This window comes from Panthera leo, chromosome E2 (assembly GCF_018350215.1).
Source record: "Panthera leo isolate Ple1 chromosome E2, P.leo_Ple1_pat1.1, whole genome shotgun sequence".
Taxonomy (NCBI): domain Eukaryota; kingdom Metazoa; phylum Chordata; class Mammalia; order Carnivora; family Felidae; genus Panthera; species Panthera leo.
In genome coordinates, this window is record NC_056693.1 from 59,837,925 (window position 1) to 59,856,844 (window position 18,920).

The following is an 18,920-nucleotide window of genomic DNA, read 5'->3' on the forward strand; positions in this document are numbered from 1 at the left end:
CGAGGACCGACCGGCGTTAAGGGTGCCGGTGCGTCCTCCGGCGCGGCAGACCGTGGCGGACGGGCCGCGCGGGGAGGCCGTTGCGACACCTCGCCCCGCGTTCCGGAACGGGCAGCGCGTGACGCCTCCCAGAGACACCGTGTCTGTGCCCGGAGGTTTCCGCTCTTCGGTGGCAAAGGACCGAGGCGTCCTTGGTCTCCGCTGTGGTGGTCGCGGGCGAGCTCGTGACGACTCGTGCTGAGCGGGGCAACCTGGCCCGAGCCGGCAGCCTTGCCATCCGGTCGGCGGGGTGCTTGTGTGGTTTCTGTGCGACGCGCTCACAGGGGCTCCGGTGCCAGAGACCGTTGGTTTTGTCCCTTTTCCGTAGTATCCTGTGTGTACCTCAGTCCTCTTGAGTTGCCTCTCTGAAGACCCCCAATTATCAATCTGTTTATAGCTCACAGACGTCACATCGCTCCCAAATGAGCATGCTGTTCGGGCAACGGGTGCAAAGTCAGCTGTGTCTAATGCCAGAATGGCCGGCGGGTCGTCCGTTCTCGTGGGTCGGTCGGAGGTCGGAGCGTCCCCAGCGCTCTTTGAGGGTGACGCATGTGAATAAGAGGCACAGTCGGAGTGTAAGCCCCTGAATTTCAAGGATTTAGAAGTCGGTGCCAAGTTGTACCGTGAGTGACTCAGTGCTGGGAGGCCGGCCCGGCCGGGCACGTCTTGGAAAGCCTTGGTCGGCTCATGCCCGGGGCTGCCCTCGATGAGCACGGGCAGAGCCTGCGGGCCGGGCCGCCCTGTCCTCGCCGCCCCTGCTCCACGCGGCAGCGTGGAGAAAGCCGCACGCCATCGGTCGGTTTTAAAGGCAGCAGACCTTACTGGGCTTGTCCTCACTCCAGAGGCTGATGATGTTTGCTCCAGGAAGGGGCGCGGCGAGTCGGGTGTGCTGGGCAGTGAGGGCCACGGGAGACTTGTGAGCGCCGGGCTCCGGGAGCCTCTGAGGGATTCACCCTGTGGTGCCATTCCTGTTCGCGGCCGTGTCTTCGTTGTACGCAGTCCGTTGCTTTTGAAATTCATTAAGTTTGCAGGCCTTAACAGAAGCCACATGAAAGTTACTTTTTGGTCGAGATGGAAAATGCAGCCTGACACCAGTCACGACTGGCAGTCTGTTCCCTGAAGTCTTGCCCGGAGACGGTGGAGGCTGACTTTGAACGAAGTTGATGTGAGGTTTGCTGTGACCGTGTCCCGTGTCTCTGAGAAACCCTGGGGCCCCTACTGAGTCACGGAGCGTTGCCGCCTTTTGTTTGTTCACTGTCCTCGGGGTAGCGTCACTTCTCACGATGACAGAGAAGCGATTACGTGGCGTCTCGGTCACAGCCAACAGATGCCCGCGGCTATGGGCAGCCCTCCCCGAGGGTGTCGGGCCTCTGGGAGCATCACCGGGACCCACGAGCGTGCCCTAGCAGCACGTTCACAGGAGGTGGGCACCCGCTCCCTTGCCCTTCTCTCCGTGGTGCTGCAGACACACGGGACTCCATGACCGAGACGTTTTTCGGGGCTGGCAGGCAGGACGGGCAGAACCACGTTGTCTTTGGAAACAGGTGAGGTGGCGAGTTAGGGTTGGTTGGAGTGAGACGGCGTTTGGAGTGGCTGGTAACCACTTTCCCCGCCCCTGCCACTTTGCGGTCACGCACGGATGTTGGCGGCGACGCCCTGAGCAGAGAGCGGCCGAGCTGCAGTTGGCCGCGTGAAGTCCCGGCTCGCGTGAGTGCTGGGTCGGTGCCGTCCGGGGAGAGAGCGTGTTCAGGCCTGGGCCCTGGGCACGCAGTGAGTTTGGCAAGGCTCACTGCCGTCACTGGAGGGGAGTGCGCGTCGTGGTCGGGCGCGTCTGTGCACACGTGTGCCAGCAAGTATTGAGAGGGAGCATGACGCCAGGTGGCCCTTTTCTCCCCGTTGAACCTGTACTATCGTGAGAATGTGGCAGCCGCTCGCGGCTTGGTGCTTTCTTCTGTTCGCCTTCCTGGGGCTCAAGTAGACCTCGGAACAAATATTTGTACTCAAGTGTTTTAATGGCAAGAAAATTCAAGTTACCGCTCAGTTTTTCATTACGTTAGACTTTGCAGAAGTGCAAGCTAATTGCATTGAGAATTTAAATGATTGGGATAGAAGGCAAGTTTCTTTTTCTCATAATCTGCTGGTTTTTAAATAAAGCCAGCAGAACCTTTCTATTGTTTCCGATGCCCAAACTGACCAAGCTGTTTTGGTAAACTAAGTCCTCTATGGACCGTTAAAAGGTGAATTTCTCAGATATTTATGTGAAAGGACGTTTCATCTCGTTTTCCATTTGAAGGACCTGATTCATTGTCCTGGCGACAAGCTGGAGTCCAGACCGGGTTCTCGCTCCCGCATTGGAAGTGGGTTAGGGCTGAGTGTTTCCAAGAGGGGGCGAAACTAAACCAGCTGGTCGGCCGGTATGACCCCGTGGAGGCGGGGGGCCAGAGCGTCTCCGGTGTCCTCTCTTCTTGCCGGGGGTCCTGGAGGTGCCGCCCAACGCCCCGACGACCACAGATGGGGACGGTGGAGCCCGGGGGTCCTTTCTCCCACTGGGGTGGGTCCCCTGCTTCCGTGGCAGTGGTTTGTCATTTCTGTGTTGGGCAGCGTGACTTGGGCTGTAGTTCTTGTCCACTGGGCTTAACTTCTTGCTCTAGAGACCACGTGCCTGGGACTCACAGGGTGCCTGGTGAAGTTAGGGGTGAATAGTTTGTAAATAGGTCATAAAATGCCTTCTAAGAATTTTTGAGACGTTTGATTGGAATAAAGTTTCTGGATAATTTCCTGTGTTATGCAAGAAATTTAAACTGTTATTTTCAGGAGTGATAGGAGGGTGGGGAGTAAGGGAAACTCATTTTTTAGAGTAATTTACTTTTGGGGGGGGAAGCATCATTTCTTGAAATAATACTATAGGATTTTTTTTGAGTGCTAAACCTTAATAATATTCTTGGTACGTATCTTTAATTTTTTTATGGTTTTTTTATTTTTTTAATTACTTTTAAAATTTACGTCCAGGTCGGTTAGCATGTGGTGCGACAGTGATTTCGGCAGCAGATTCCAGTGATTCATCCCCTGTGTGTAACACCCAGTGCTTCTCCCAAGTCCTTAATGCCCCTCACCCGTTTAGCCCATCCCCCCTCCCACAGCCCCTTCAGCAACCTTCTGTTTCTTCTCTGTGTTTAAGTATCTTATGGTTTGTCCCCCTCCCTGTTTTTATATTGTTTTTGCTTGCCTTCCCTTTTGTTCATCTGTTCTGTCTCTTAAAGTCCTCATATGAATGAAGTCCTGTGATATTTGTCTTTGACTAATTTCACTTAGCATGATACCTTCCAGTTCCATCCACATAGTTGCAAATGGCAAGATTTCCTTCTTTTCGATTGCCAGGTAATACTCCGTCGTATATGTAAACCGCATCTTCTTTACCCATTCATCTGCCGATGGACATTTGGGCTCTTTCCGTACTTTGGCTGTTGTCGATAGTGCTGCTGTAAACGTTGGGGTGCACGTGCCCCTTCGAATCAGCACACCTGTATCCCTTGAATAAATGCCTAGTCGTGCGGTTGCTGGGTCGGAGGGCAGTTCTCTTTTTGATTTTTTGAGGACCCTCAAAACTGTTTTCTAGAGGCATTTAAACTGACATCTTTCATTCTCCAGAGCATTCTGGTAGCATTTCCAGAAGCCCATGCGCTTGGCACGGAGGACAGGTGTTTTTGCTGATAGGTGTCAGCAGGGAGTGGGGAGCCCTTGCTAGAACGGAAGCCAACTTCCTGTGAGGCTGGTGAGGAGACCGCCCGCCCCCCGCGTCCACCGTGGCCGTTGTCCCAGCATCGCGATTCTCCTGGTGGCGTTGGCGTCCTCGGCTGAGGGCGTGCCCTTCAGTGTTCTCTTCTGTGGCGCTCTGAGCAGAGGCCAGTTGCTGAGGACAGACTCATTGCTGATGAATCAGTCTTACTGACGATTAATCGTGTCTGACGTGAAAAAAATGAGGTTTCACTTTGATGTGTAACTTTGTTCGCTCATTTAGCATCACGTCTTGCCTTCGGAGAGTTGGAATCTTTTTGAAAATGCTTGCATTTACACGTTTGTTACAGTTTCGGTTTGTTGGTGTTTTTCTTTGTTGTTCTGGAACCACGAGGCTGTCCAGTTGGGTGCCGTTTGGAAGAATGGTCTTTTGCATGACACTGTTTCAGCGCCAGGGCCAGAGTACAGGGTTTGGACGAGGTGAGGTGCTCTTGGCACAGGCGGGCAGGTGTCGACGGCCCCGTGCTAAGGGGCTTCTGATTCGTGGGGCCGTGGCGCCGGTGGGAGGCCTCACGGCGTAGATGGCACGGCTCTGGTGGAGGAAGACACTTCCCTGAGGTGGGCACCGAGGGGCGGGCTGGGTGTGCAGGGCAGCCTGGAAGGAAGCTGGCTCTCAGGGCTGGAGTGAGTGCTGCGGTTCAGGGGGTATTTGCAGAGACCTGAACTGCTCGTCCTTGACTGAGTCGTGTCCCGCGCGTCCCGGGCACGCGGTCTTGGTATCAGCCCGACAAGATGTGGGTGACTGTTGGGAAGACAGCCCTGAGCCCTTGTCCAGCGTTTACGTTGCTCTGACGACATTACGTAAACGTGGGGTGCTTGCTCAGCATAGTCACGTTACCCGTTGCCGAGAAAGGCTGCAGCAATCTTGGGCAGCGCTGCTTGTGCCAGCCCACGGGGGGTGTCTGTGGTGGTCGGGAGGCAGGTGCGGCGTGGCTCTGTGCCCCTCGTGGCTCAGGATGCTGCCACCCTTCCCTGTGGGCTCACAGGGGTCCTCCTGTTCAAACACTCAGGTCCAACAAAGATGTCATTAGATGTCAGTCACCTTGGGTTTGACGGTATTCACAGTTAAGTCAGCAGCAAGGGCTTGCAGCGCGGAAAGTTTGTTTTAAGCTTATTTTGAGAGAGAGAGAGAGCAGCGTGCAAGCCCGTAGGAGCCAGGAAGGAACAGAGAGAGGGGGAGAGAGAGGATCCCAAGCAGGCTCTGCACTGTCAGCGCATGGCTCGATATCAGGCTTGAACTCACAAACCGTGAGGTGTGACCTGAGCCGGAAGCAAGTTCGACGCTAAACTGAGCCACCCGGGTGCCCCGAAAGGTTTCGACACGGTAGTTCCTGTACCGAGACGTGTTCTTGAGCTGGCGAGTAACCTCATCAGTGGCCAAAGGCGTCCTTCCGTCATCCTGTCCACTCCCAGTGTCCCCTGTCGGTTCTCAGCAACATCGGGTCACTCCCCCATCTCTGTTCTCCCTCCCTCCTTCCCCTACTTGCTTTGTGTCTTGACCTGACTGCTGCAGGTGGAGGGAAGTCCTTCCACTCTGTGGTGTAATCGCAACCGGGTTCACTGGGGGTTTCGGTACTGACCATTACACCCCGTGCCAGGCGTGGAGTTGCCCGGCAAGGATTTTTAGATGTAAATACCCTAGACGTTCGAGCCTTCGTGGCATCTCCGATACGACCTCGAGACCGCCCCGCGAGTCCCGTCCATCTGCGTGTAGATCACGTGCCAGCCTGTCTTTCTGTACGTGGGCCGAGTGTGGTAGTAGCTGAGTGATGCTCACAAACGTGCATCTACTGAGCATGTGCCCACGGCTCTGCTCCCTCGTAAACCACTGGTGTCTCTGAGAGATGACGTTGGCCACTCGTCGCTTATTCTCAGTTCCAGCGGCCTAGATCGGTGATTTGTTTTCTGCCCTTCGCTAAAGCCAGGAGCCTCGCCTCAGCCGCCCCAAGTGGTGCTCCGGCCGCCGCTCGGCCCCCGGTGGTGACGTGGGCATCTCGACAGGGTTGCTGAGCCTCGCCCGGTGCTGGTGCACACCTCCGGGTTCAGGAGCTCAGCTGGGAGAGGCTCCTGCAAAGGGGCAGGGTGGAGGCATGGGTCACAGACGGGCTCTCTACCTGCTCCGCTCCAGGCTTTTGGCAAAGCAGGGCTGGGCTGGTTGCCCTTCATGGGGACGTTTTCTGTTTCGGGGAGGTCGGAATGTAAACATCGGGACATTTCAAAATAAAGCTCGTGAAAAATATTGAAGCAGCGATAACCGTGGCTGCGACGTGACTTACGGCCCCGCTTGTCAGAAAGCTGGTGTCCCTCTTCTGTCCCAGGCTCCCAGAGGGAGGTTGCGGCTCTCCCTGTAAACGCCCCTGCCGTCCCACGGTGGCCTGTTTATGCAGGGGCTCTCTCCCACACCTCAGCTAGCTTCCGTGTCAGCATCAGAAGAGCTGGTCTGGAAAGCCGTCAGGTTTCCCGGCAGTTCTGATCATAAGCGGAGCTTCCTTCTGCCAAAGGTTGAGGCTCCTTTGAGTTGAAGTTTGACAGTCAGGGCGCCCTTTCACACACAGTCTAGGTCACTCCCGCAACGACTGGAAGGAATCTGTGCCTGAGCAAAGCCAACGCCCCTTGCTAAGGGTCTGGCTCGGAAGCCCGCCTGGCCGAGAGCCTGGTCTCTGCCCCACCGTGTCCTCCCCGGGTCCCGGGGGGGGCTGGATCTGATCTGCATCTGGCACACCGCCGGGGGCGAGGTTTCCCCTTTCGGACGGGCGGAGCGCTAGCCACCCCACTGCCCGCCCCATTCCCTCTCCCCGAGCCGTGGGCCTGTCTCCCCGTCATCACGGTGGCCGGCCTTCCCCCGCGTGAACGCTGAGCTCTGGGCGTTTGTATGTCACATCACCCTTGAGAAAGCCCAAATCTGGGGCTTGTAACGATTTTCAGTTTGCAGAGGCACAGACGAGTTGCTTGCACGAGAGGCCGGGAGCTCCGTCGTCTGCTGGTCCTGGAGCCCTTCCTCGCGGAGCTCTCTCGCGGGCGAGGGGGCCAGAGAGAAGACTGGGCGGCTCGCCGGGGTGGCCAGCCTGGGTGTGGGGAGACCCGAAAGAACTAACGAACCCAGAGCGTCTGACACCATGTGGAGCGGTGCCTCTCTCCAGACCTGGTCAAGGGCGTCGGGTCTGCTGGAGTCAGAGGTCAGGTGTCAGCGGCGCACGCGGCCCCTTGGCTACCCGGGTCCCAGAGACCTGCAGCTCCCCAGGCACCAGACCCCGTCCCTCCTGTGTGCCCTGCTCCTGCAGTCAAGCGAGACTCGGGGCTTTTCGTTACGTAAAACGGTACTTTCGAGATTTTAAGATCACGAATGGCGCGGTTTTCGGGGTTAAGGAAAGCACGTGTGGCAGGGAACGAAGTTTCCACAAGGAGAGGAAAAAGGTCACGGTGCTCTGGATAGGAGGTCAGGGGAAGGTGCTCTCCGGTGATAGACTTCCAGCTTCACTGCTGGGAGGTCAAAGGTGGGAAGGGAGAGGGGTGGGGGTGGGGGAGGTCCACAGAACAGGACAGGGGAGCCCCGAGCCCTCACGGAAGGGCTCCGCAGTGAGGAGAGTATGGGCCGGTCTGCGCAGCCCTGGAGCCCCTTGTCCCCCCTGAGCTGGCCGGCTGCCTCCCCCGCGGTGCAGGGCAGCAGGTCCGTTTTCTCACGTGGGACGTGCCTGGCTTCCACGCGGCTTCTCCTCAGAGCACTTCCAGGGCTGTGCGTGGGTTCTTGTCGCCCCAGAGGCCGGTGGGCTCCAGGTGGCTGTCCTGCTGCTGGAACCCGAGGGAGCCCCCCTCCCGACCCCTGACGCTAACACTCTCGGGACCACTCTTGCTTGCTGTCCTTCCGGGCGCCAGCAGGCCGAAAACAAGCACGGTGGTTAGAAGTCGCTGGTGAAGCTCCCCTGCGGCGGTTGTGGAGGGAATCGGTTGGAGGCTAGAGCTCGTTTGGTGTCCCCGCTTCCGGACACTGAGACCCAGGTGTCGGGTCTGGGCGGCACCTTGGCCGGCGCTGCGGGGCCTTCTGCCACCAGACTCGCGAGGGCTGTGGGCAGCCCCGTCTCCCCGGCTGCAGACCGGCTGACGGTGCACGGCGCCTGCGTTCTGCGTGCTTTTCACTGAGGTCGTGGGGCCGGCCTGGCCCCAGGGAAGCCCGACTGGAAGGCAGTGGGGTGTTTACGGGTCGCAGTGTTACATCTTGTCTCTGAGATGGATCGCTGGAGACCGCGGCGGCTCTTTGGGAAACGACGCACTGGTTTCTGGTCAGCTGTAGGTGTCCACACCTCTCCTTTGTGACCTTGGGGGTCGCCCCGGGGCTCTTGGCCGTGCTCTGGAAGTTGGGAGAGCAGTTCGCCAACAGCCCCCAGGGAGGATCCTCCCCGAGCGCGTTTGAGTTGAGCACGGGGTGCTTTGGACTCGTGAGCTTACGTGAGACCGTGTCTTGTCTCTCCCAGAGGACTACCCCAACGGCACCTGGCTGGGCGACGAGAACAACCCGGAGATGCGGGTGCGCTGTGCCATCATCCCGTCCGACATGCTCCACATCAGCACCAACTGCCGCACCGCCGAGAAGATGGCGCTGACGCTGCTGGACTACCTCTTCCACCGGGAGGTGCAGGCCGTGTCCAACCTCTCGGGCCAGGGCAAGCACGGCAAGAAGCAGCTCGACCCCCTCACCATCTACGGGATCCGGTGTAAGTGTGGCCTTTCTCTCCGCTCACCTCCACCGGTGCCCGGTCGCGGGAAGGGTCTGGCTGAGGGCGGGTCGTGTAAGGTAGCATCTCGGGGCCGAGTCTGGACCCACGCTGTTGGCTCGAGAGGATGCTGGCCTCGGCACTAGTCTTAGAGCCGGGAGAGGAACTTCCAGGTGGAGTGTGTCCTTTAGTGAACATCGCCGGTGCCTGCCCGTGGGAAGACCCTGGCCTCGCTGGTCCTCAGGCCGTTCCGAGGCCTGGAGAGGAGCAGAGCCAGAGCCTTCCCCCTCCTCTGCTGACCGCGGCCTTTCCCTGGCTTCCCCCTGGCGTGAGCAGGGTGCCGTCTCCCTCCTTCCTTTCCAAGAGGGCTGTTGATGGGCTCACCTCCCGACCGTAGCCGGCGGAGCTCATGGTGCTGGTCCTGATATCCTCACGGCCTGTGTGGTGCGCCTCCTCTTTGAAGAGGGCCCCGTGCTCAAGTCAGTGATCCCTGTGTACCATTGGTGACATTTAAGGGGTGCAAGTGACCCCGCGGGTGGCCCATATCCTTATCGGCAGCACCCGCTTGCCTCTCACCCCTGGGCTCGTCCGATCCACAGGGCCCGCCCGACTCCGGGACGCGTCGACGTGGCTTATGATACAGACACAAAATGAAGCAGAAAGACACGAGATGCGAGACTTCTCACAGAAAGGCTGGGTAGCCGCGTGGGAGACCCAGGTTCTGGAGGGCCACTGTGCTTGAATGTGAGGTTTAAGTCTCATCTAGCAAAGGGCGGGGAAGTGAGTGAGTTATACCTGGAACTCACTATCTCAGACCAGGGAAGGGTGCTGTCCCACCAGGAAGGAGTCGTTTTTGTCACAGGAAACTCTCTGATGTCGATCCATGAGCCTTCTGTTGAGGACAGAGAGAAACGGAAAGACTTTTTCCGTAGTTGTTCTAAAAATAGCAGGTATGTTTTTACCTGTTCTCTTGTACTTTAGATTAAAACTGAGCATTTTCTCCTGACTGTAGATCTTCCTGGCAGTCGCTAAGAGACAGAACCCAGGTCCTTCTTACGCTACAGCGGCTCGTCGCCATGGTGTCCCCATTTGTTGGCCCTCCACTTTCTGCCTCTCCTGTCTGACCCGCTAGGGGTGTCTGTCACGGATCCTGAGAACCCTCCCTGGTACTCTTCTGAGCGGCCGTTCACGTAACCAGCCGACGTCAGCCCCCGAGGTGGGGCAAGAGCGGTTCACGGTCGGCGGCGGACTCTTCCTGAGGGCTGGGCTCTGTGGGCCGCGGGGTGTCTTGGAACCGCTCCGCCCTGGAAGTGGCCACTGACAAACAAGTAGGCCCGGCTGTGTTCCAACAAAACGTTATTTTTCAACAGCAGGCGGCGGGCTGCCGCCGTCCGCCAGCCCCCGGTCTGGAGCGTGATGCCAGCTGGGACCCTCCGGTGTGCCTGCGCCACTCTGGTCTCTGGGCACGTGGTGTGTGTGCAGCCCGAGGACTCGTGCTGGCGTGTCGACAGGCCGCCGTGGGGTGGTGTGTGACCCATAGTGCCCTGTGTGGCGGGTTTGTGAGGGTGAGGGAGCCGTGGTCCCCGATTCCCGATGGCTCTGCGGGCCGTCAGGTGTTTGTAAATGGCCACGGCCCTGACAGTGTGTCAGGGGCTTGGAAGGGGAGCCCTGATGGAGAGGCTCCGTCTGTGGCCTGGACCGGGCCCGGGGCTGCGTGGGCACAGTGGCCTCTGGGTGGGAGGCTGCTCTTCCCATGGGGAGTCGACAGGCCTCCTAGGACCGGAGGCTGGAGGGTGGTTGCCTCTCATTTGGAGACGCGCCTTGGAGCATCAGTCCAAGGAGTACTGGCGGCCTGTGTGCGGGCCGTGACGTGCAGGTTATTAGGCAGAGGTTTGGAGAAGGTTCCCTGGAGGTGGTGGGAAAACTGGGGGGGTGGTGGGGAAACGGGGGGGGGGGCCCAGAGCAGAAGCACGTGGCGGTGGGGCCAGTGTGCTGGTGCCCAGGGAGACTGGGGGGGGGGGGGTTGCGTGCTGCATCAACCAGACAGGCTGGTTCTGTTCCTGTGTGTGGGAGCTGGGCTCTCCCATGAGCCCTCCGCCATCCGGGAAACCGAGCTGTCTTCCTGGGGCATCAGGAGGCGCGAGATGCTGGCATGTGCCGCGCAGTAGGGGCTCAGCGCGGGAGCTGTCCGTTTCCCCCGGCCTCGCAGGTTCAGGGCACGTCCCCTGGGAGGTTGGGGCGTCCCCTGCGCTCACCAGCTGTGGTACCGCATGCGCCCATGCCAGCCGGGCGAGCCGAGCCCCCCCGGAAGGTAGCGCAGCCCCAGACGGCCTCTCCTTGTGAGCTCCTGGGGGATGGAAATGTGCCCGCATCCGCGCCTGGCATCCGCGCCTGTGGTGCCCGGTACCGCGGAGACACGCGGTAGTGCGGGTTGTGAAACTGCTCTGGGGAGGGGGGGGGGGGCGCCTAGCAGGGTGACCTTCAGGGAGACTGAAGAAGGACGGTGTCGTAGCGGGGCTGTGTTGAGAGACTAACACGGGGGTACGGCCCAGGTTGCAGCAGTGGAAGCAGAGGGGGGCAGACAGACTCCGGGAATTCTGGAGACACGAGCAAGGCTTGGCTGAACCGAGACCCAGGAGGTCAGATCGCCCGATTTCTCTGCAGCAGAGGACCGACTGACCGTCAGAAACTTCTGAGTTGCCAGCACAGTGGTTGTATTTGCTTCGAAGCCAGGTGGTGGGGGCCTGTGAGTGTTTCGGCGGGAGACCGGCCCGCCCGCGTGTTCCCGTGGGGGCCCGAGGAAGAGTTCTGGGGTGCCGGGCTGTCCGGGGGCCGGCGGAGCGCCACCACAGACAGCTGCTTTGTGCAAGCAGCCACACTTGGCCTGTTTCTTTCCCAGGCCGGGGCGGCCTGCGGGTGTCGGTGAAGTGGGAGGGGTCCCTGACCCCGACTACGTGTGTTCGCTGTTTTTTCACGTGTGATTTGCAGAGAACGAAGGAGTGGCTTTTCAAAAGGAAAACAGTCCCCTGCGCTCAGTTGTGAGAGACCGTCCCCAGGGAGCCTTCCTGGAGCCGCGGGGCCTGCCCTCACCGACTCCCTCCCTCCGACGAGGCCTGTTGAGAGAGCAGGCGAGGAGTCGCCTGGAACTAGGCTGGAACTGGCCATCTAACCGTCGCTCTGAGCTTGTGGCCCCCATCCACCACGTGCAGCCTGCGTTCTCAGCTTCCCAGCCAGAGGAGCAAGCGGGGCGCGGGCTCGGGGCCCGGAGCCCTGCAGACCCTGGGGCCGGCTGCACCTTTGCTGTGGGCGGGCAGGCGGGATGTGGCCCTTGTGAGAGCCCGGCTCCGTCACGCGTGCCCGGAGCAGGTGACGGTGGGCGTCCTCCTTTGGAAGAGGGGTGTCGGGGGCCTGGGCGGAGCTCGAGGAGTGGCTGGGTGGGAGGGCGGGTGCCTAGTCCCATCGCACACCCACCTGCCTGCCGGCTCCTCCCATCGCGAAGCCTGGGCTTTCCCCTCGGCCCCTAGTGGCCGGGGCACAGTCCTGGGCTGAAGGGGCACAGGCGGGTTGGGTTTGAGTCAGGACTCCGGAGGGTTGACCGCATGGCTTTGGGCCAGTCCCACGTGCCCCGTCACGCGTACTCGGACAGCAGCCCGCAAGGGGGCGGGGGCACCATCTACACACACTAGGCCCCTGTTGTCGTCGTCTCCCCGCAGCCCGTCCTGGACTTCCTGTGAGAAGCTGTTCACCGGGCGAGGGGCCCTCTCAGTGGGAACCTTTAGATGGGATTTTGAGGTGTTAAAAGTAGTTGTTGATTTTTTCTGACTTTGGGCCGGTTCAGATTGTCGCACAAGAACCGGAACACAACAGGTGAAGCAGTGGATCGGACTGCTGAGGGCCGAGTGGCGAGAGTGGCGAGAGTGGCTTTGTCGCGCCCGCCTCTGTTTTCAGCTTCCTGCGGACCCGGGAGCCTCGCTCACAGCTTCCAGAACGCGACAGCTGCCGCCGCCAAGTGCAGTCATCACGGGGAGGATTCTCATCTAAATTTCCCCTTCTTGTTTGTCAACAGAAGTAGTTTTCTCCCTTTCCTTTCTCTGGGGAAAAGGAATTCTGAAACATCCGTGGGCCGTGTGTCTGAGAACTGCCTTTCTAACGAGGGAACGTGCGTTTTCGGGAGGGAAGCGGTGCCTAAAATACTCCCTGAGAAATACACGCTTTGCAGGGTGCAGCTTGAGGGCTCCCACGGATGGGAGGGCTCCCTCAGACTCGGGTCAGCTAGCCGTATAGGTCGCGTGCCGGGTGTACAAGCAGCGCGTTACCACAGACCCTGGTAACGTCTGGAACGTTTTCGGGCGGGGCTCTCAGCTGAGAACGCCAGCCGTTGCCTTCTCCCCCTCCATTTGCAAATACGGCTTTCGTTCTTACGGTTCATCCCGGCGAACCGGCGAGCCTCTCCTGGACTGTAACGTGGAGCAAGTCGCGCGCCCGCGTGAGCTGCTGGAAACGCGACGAAAGCACCCGTCGGGTGGACAGTCGCAGACCTCTGGAGGTATCGCGAAGCCTGCCGGTGTGGAGGTGAGGTCCCGTGGGGCCCCCGAGCCCTCGGGAGGGGGTCTCAGCTCCACTTGGCGCCCCCCAGAGCCCTGTGTTCACAGAGGATGGGGGCCCCCCGGTCCGTCCCAGCAGCTGCGCCCATAGAGGGCGGTGTTTCGTGACCGCGCGGCCGTGACGCAGAAGCTGGTTGGCGCCCACCTGCGCGAGCTGAGGTCCCCTGGTGCGCTCGGGGTGTCCCGGGGCGGCGTCACAGAGTCACAGGGCACCGCGCGCCGGGGGCTCAGAGCAGCAGGGAGTCGCCCTTCTCTCCGCCCCGGAGGCCGTAAGCCTGCGATTCTGGAGCCGGCTGGCAGCGTGTGACAGCACGGCTCCTGTCACTGCTCGTGTCCTCCCTGCGGACGTGCTCCTCTCCTCTCCTTGTCCGGACGGACACCAGTCCCGTGGGATCCCAGCACACCTGCGCCGGCCTTCTTTCCAAGGGAGGTCACGTTCTGAGGTTCTGGGAAGGACGTGGATTTCGGAGGACGCTTCACGGGGCACAGGGCTCGGGTTCTCCGGAGCTTGATACTCGAACGCGGTGCCTTACGCGGCTTCTGTGGGGGTGCCCGGCACTTGTGTTTGGTAGCGCCGAGGCGCCAGAGGGAGTGCGGAGGGGGGCAGGTTTGGTGAGCACAGGTGAGAAGGTGAACAGTCGGGGCCCTGGCTCACAGGTCGCCCGGACACAGGGCCTTGGGGAGGGCCTCAGCCTCCCTTTCCTGCTTCTCCTCAGTCGGGGCCATCACTGCCTGGGGAGCGGGGCTCACCCGGCTCTGCGGCCTGGACACTGGACAACACACGGTCTGTGGGGAGGCGCGGTGACCGGTCCTCCTCACTCGGGGGCTAAAGATTTCTGTTGTTTTTCTAGGTCAGTCGCTGTCAAGTCAAGACCAATTCTAAGAAATAAACTTCTGGCACGCAGTCTTCTGTTCTTTCCCCTTGAACTTGAGGTTATGTGAGCAGTGATAGTGGTTTTCATTCCTCTGTGGCTGATGAGCCCCATGCCACCCACCGAGGACGTGAGATCGCCAGCTCTGTTTCTTTTTCCCACAGTGCGTCTCAGCTCTATGTGGGGCTCGTTGTTGGAGAGCTGGAGTGTGGTTTCATGATTTGAACCACCAGTGTCGGGATGGGCGTTCCGGGATGTGGGAAGGCGCTTAATGGTGACGGAGCTTCAGCTCTTGGGGAGGGAGGGGGTGAGCAGACAGCTTGCCGGGGAAGCAGCAGAAGCAGGCTCAGAGGGACCGTATTTTGGGGGGCGGCTGAGAGGGTTTGCCTGCTGAGCACTCTCCCCCAAGACAGTGAGGGGACAAGTGGCTTGTCTTCCGGAGGAGATGAAGCCCCACAGCTGCCTGGGGACCCCATGTGCTGGGGAAGGCACCGGAAGCTGCCTGGAGGTGGCCACGTCTCCTGCACAGGGTCGCTGCTCACTTTTGTCCGAGGTCTCCTGTGTGTCCGTGGGTGGGGCCTCGGGTGCTGTGTAAGGCAGGGAGGTGCTCCTGGGGGTTATGTGGCCATTTCTCCTCCACCCGGCTGGGTGCCGGGAGGCCTGGATGTTAGCCTCTCACTCCCGACAGTTCTACAGGCTCCGAAGCTAGCTTGTTGACTGTCTAATTTTGTGCGTTTTTCTTGTGACCATCACATGGGAAAGGTGTTTATTTGTGGGGGTGTGGGGAGAGAGAGAGAGAGAGAAAGCCCCCACTAGGGAGGGTCAGAGAGAGGGTGAGAGAGAATCCCAAGCAGGTTCCAAACTGTCAGCACAGAGCCCAGCGTGGGGCTCGGTGTCACAAACTGTGAGATCGTGACCTGAGCCGAAACCAGGAGTCGACGCTTAACCACCTGACGCACCCAGGCGCCTCTCAAAGTAACCTCTTTGTCACTCATCATGAGACGTCTCTTCCGCCGTGCGTTCGTTAAGCTGCGGTGCTCCGTGCTGTCCGAAAAGACAGGTGCGCTTTCGGGAAAGTCGGAGAAAGCCGCATTTCCAGGCAGCACAGAGCGGTCTGAGGCTGCACCCCGACACCTCCGCGGGCCCCCTCGGGGCAGAGCCGAAGCCTGCGTGTGGGCACCTTGGGGCGCACCTTCCCCCTGCGCCCGGTGCTCTCCACGGGGGGCCGGCTGCGCTGCTGACCCGACGGCGTTGCTGGCGGCCGCGGGCTGGGTGCTGCCGGACGTGCTGTTGGCAGGAATACGCAGCGAGGTCTCCGGACAATTTAAAAACGGCTGCTGTGTAACTGTACAGACGTATGCTTTTTCTTCAAAGGGTGTAAGCCAGGCTTTGAACTGGTAAATTGGTTTTTACAAAGTGGAACCTAAATGTTAACGTCACACATTCATGTGTGTCGTGTACGTTCGTGTCTGTTACCAAGTATTTAAAATTTCAGGCGATGTCATTAGTTCCTAGCAGCATTCGGGAGGCTTCTCCCTGCCTGTGCCGGTGTGGGGACAGGAGGGTGGGGTTTATTTAGGTCCTCTTACCGAAGCGCGTCCCGGGAAGGGCGTTCTGACGGCGCTGGGTTGCCGTTTCCCCTCTCTCGGCACCGCTGTCCTCGGCTCTGCCGTGACATCAAAGTTGGTAACCAGCCCAGAACGTTCCGAGTCAATCCCTTGGACTTAAAGCCATCGTGGGGCACGTGGCAACCACTCAGTAAATATTGATCGATGATTTGTGGCTATTTTAGAGGGGACCTGGAAATCAGCAAGCAAGGAGTTGGGCCTCATTTGTGTATTTCCTTCTGTGCACGAGGCTTGCAAAATGCAGCTGGAAGTTCCTTGGATTATTTTCCTTTCGGATCCTGTAAATCCTGTGTCTCCTCAATCCAAGGCCTTTTCATCTAGATGACAGAAATTTTGGTTGTCGCATTTAGAGTCGGAGGTCGTAAGCATATGCTCGTGAAATCAAGACGCATTTTTCCGAGAGAAAAGAAACTTGATACTTCTGTGAATTTAGGAAAACGAGCACTCCCTTTGTTGCGATTGTCTCGGCAGGAGGAGGTCTTAGGGATCAGGCGGCCGTCACGCTCTCCGCGGACAGTGTAAACGCGGCCTTCCTAGCCGTCAAAACAGGAAGTTTTTCAGCTCCGTCTTTTTATTATGAAAGTTTTGAATTTCATCCGCGTGTTTTCCTGTGAGTCGGCGAAGTTCCGCGAGCCGCTCGAGTAGAGGTCATCCAGTCGAAGAGCGTTTCTTGTGGTTCCCATGGTGGTGATTGACTTCCTGTTGTCTCGGCAGAGAAGAGGCCAAGTGTCCAGTGAAGGTCTCTGTTGGCCCCCTGCGCCTCAGTGGCCTGCCTGATCCCCCGTTGCCTCGTGGGGGAGGGAGGACTCCGGTGCCGTTCAGTCACGTTCTGAGAGCGCTCTGTGGTGTAAGTGGTTGACGAGTGTGGGCGTCAGTAAGATGCGCCGCCGGGCCCAGAGGGACCAGGGCAAGGCCGCAGGTGCCTCGGGGAGCGGGGGAGGGCATGCCATTCCGCGGGGCTGCGGGCTCTCGGGAATGAAGAATGATGTGCCCGCGGGGCGTTTTCATCCTGACCGGGCGCAGAGGGAGGGCACAGCGAGTCACAGAAGCCGGCCTCGGCCTCGGGCAGCGACGGAAGAGTGTCTTCGGGTGGATCGTGAGTGCATTTAGCCCACCAGGGCCGGGGCATCTGCCGTGAGCCCGGGCGGTCTGGGCTCTCGGCACAGCACACACCGTAAATGTGTCCGTCCTCTAGGTGTCAGCCGGACAGGGTGCGGGTGGGAGGGACTCCGGGTCCAACCGGCTGGTTCCGGGCAGGGCTGCTGAGGTCGAGTCTGAGCCGAGATCGGGGGGGAGGGGGACGGCCGCAGGCCCGGAGGCACGGGCGGAGGGGAGCTGGTGCTTGCGGACGCAGCTCCAGTGGCGTCGTGGGCTTCGGTTTTAACCTCGACCTTCAGGCCCCTGAGTGCCGTGTGTGGAGTGTGAGTGGACGTGGTTGAGCGCCGGCGTGCTGGAGGCCCGTGGGGCCCGGCACCCAGCCGGCCGCCTCGTGGACCGGTCAGCGCGTGAATGTGTGACGTCACGGGTCCTTGCTGGTGAGGCTCTCGGCCCCCGGCCACGTGTCGCCGTCCCGTGTTCGTGTGGCTCGCACACGGCCGGGACGTGAGGAGTGGCCTTCGTCTCGCCGTCCTTTAACACGGGGTGTGTGCTTTCAGGTCACCTTTTCTATAAATTTGGGATCACGGAGTCTGACTGGTATCGAATCAAACAGAGCATCGACTCCAAATGTCGGACAGCCTGGCGGCGAAAACAGCGAGGCCAGAGCCTGGCCGTCAAGAGCTTCTCGAGGAGAACGCCGTCCTCGTCTTCGTACGGCGCTTCAGGTACGCTCCGTTCGGAGTCCCGAGTGCCGCGCCCTGGGGGGCTCGGGGGGAGCGGGCCAGCGCCACCCACGGCACCCCTCAGCGCGGCGACGGGGAGCCCGGCTCCGTGCGCGCCCTGCAGGTGAGTTATCTCGGGACCGCCGTGGGTGCTGCGTGGGGTTCCCTGAGCGGCAGGACGGGGCCGGGTCTGGCGGCGAGCGCCGTGTCCTGTCCTCCCTCCGCCAGATTACTGAGCGCGCCGCTGGCTTCTTGTCCTTGCTGGTGTCTGCGTGGGGGGCGCGGACGAGGCGGGGGTCAGCCCGGGTCGTCGTGCTCATCGCTGCCGCTCTGAGTTAGACTTCCCCAAAAGAGCAAGGGGACATTCCAGATTTTCCCTTCGGGCATCGTTGGAGGAATGGCTTTTCCGAAGCAGAAGGTTCACGAGGAACGCCACTGTGACTTCGGTGTTGCTTTTTTTAAAGCTTTTTAAAAAAATCTCCACAACGTCTCGCTTGGCCTCGGCTCGTAGAACCGGAGCCCCGATCGGGGCCGGGGTCAGGACCCCAGGGCAGCGCGGGCAGGGTCAGCCGGATTCTCGTTCCGCGGCACTGTGGCGACAGACCCGGTGGCCCGGCATCCTTGCGGGGTCTTGCCTTTCTGAAGCAGACCTCGGGATGTGGCTTCCCTCTCGTCTCGGTAGCGACTTGCGCGCAATCCCTGACGACGAGGGGCGGCCACACACGTCGTGCCCCCAAGCCGTGGTTCTCTGAGCGGCAGTATCGAGGGACCTTCCAGCCAGGGATCTAGGCCCTTCTCTCACAACGAGGAATCCTGCTTGGGGAACTGAGGGAGGTAGCGACCGTACGATGTGCTGAAGCGGTGGCCCCCTGAAGAGGTCGCCCGCCTTCGTGGGTCTCCGGCGGGCGGGCGTGGACACCATACACTCAGGGAGGTAGGTTTCAGGCGGGCCGGGGATCGGCCGCCCTCTCCCTGGGGTCCGAGGGGCTAGCACGGAGCTGGCCCGTGGCTTGCGCTCAGTGTCTGTCCCGAAGGAGCGAGGAGGAAGGGCAAGATGAGGCTTTCTGTGTGGAGACGGCGCGGCCCCGTTTCAGGACCCCCGGGCAGTGGCCCGGAGCCGCGAGTTTCTGACAGGCAGCGGGGGTGCCCTCGGGCCGGCCGGCACCATGTTTGAGGGTGGAAGGTGTCGAGTCCGGTGAGTGGCCGGGCGGGTGTGCTGGGGGACCCCGACTCTGCTTCCGACCCCCCGATCGGAGACTCGGGGGTCTTAGCCTCCTGCTCAGGTGTGATTCCTGCTGTGTGGTGGTGGCGTTCCGGCTTGTTTCATGCTTACTTAGGATTTTTCATCTCCCTTCCAGTCAGTAGTGTTCCTTTCAACTAAATGATAGTGGTTCTGTTTACCGGGACAGGAGTTTCTTCGATTGTTTCTTTGTTTACTAAGCCTGTCAGCATT

At 60.1% G+C, this 18,920-nt stretch overlaps 1 protein-coding gene across 7 annotated transcripts in view; it reads left to right on the forward strand.

Moving 5' to 3' along the window:
* LOC122208655 (BTG3 associated nuclear protein) overlaps positions 1-18,920 on the forward strand; it is a 112,142-nt gene that overhangs the window by 58,613 nt on the left and 34,609 nt on the right. For all 7 annotated transcript variants that reach the window (XM_042919925.1, XM_042919923.1, XM_042919924.1 and 4 more), the window contains 2 exons: positions 8,304-8,543; positions 17,303-17,470. In XM_042919925.1, the coding sequence (XP_042775859.1) occupies positions 8,304-8,543; positions 17,303-17,470 (408 nt within the window). The remainder of the gene's footprint in view (positions 1-8,303; positions 8,544-17,302; positions 17,471-18,920) is intronic.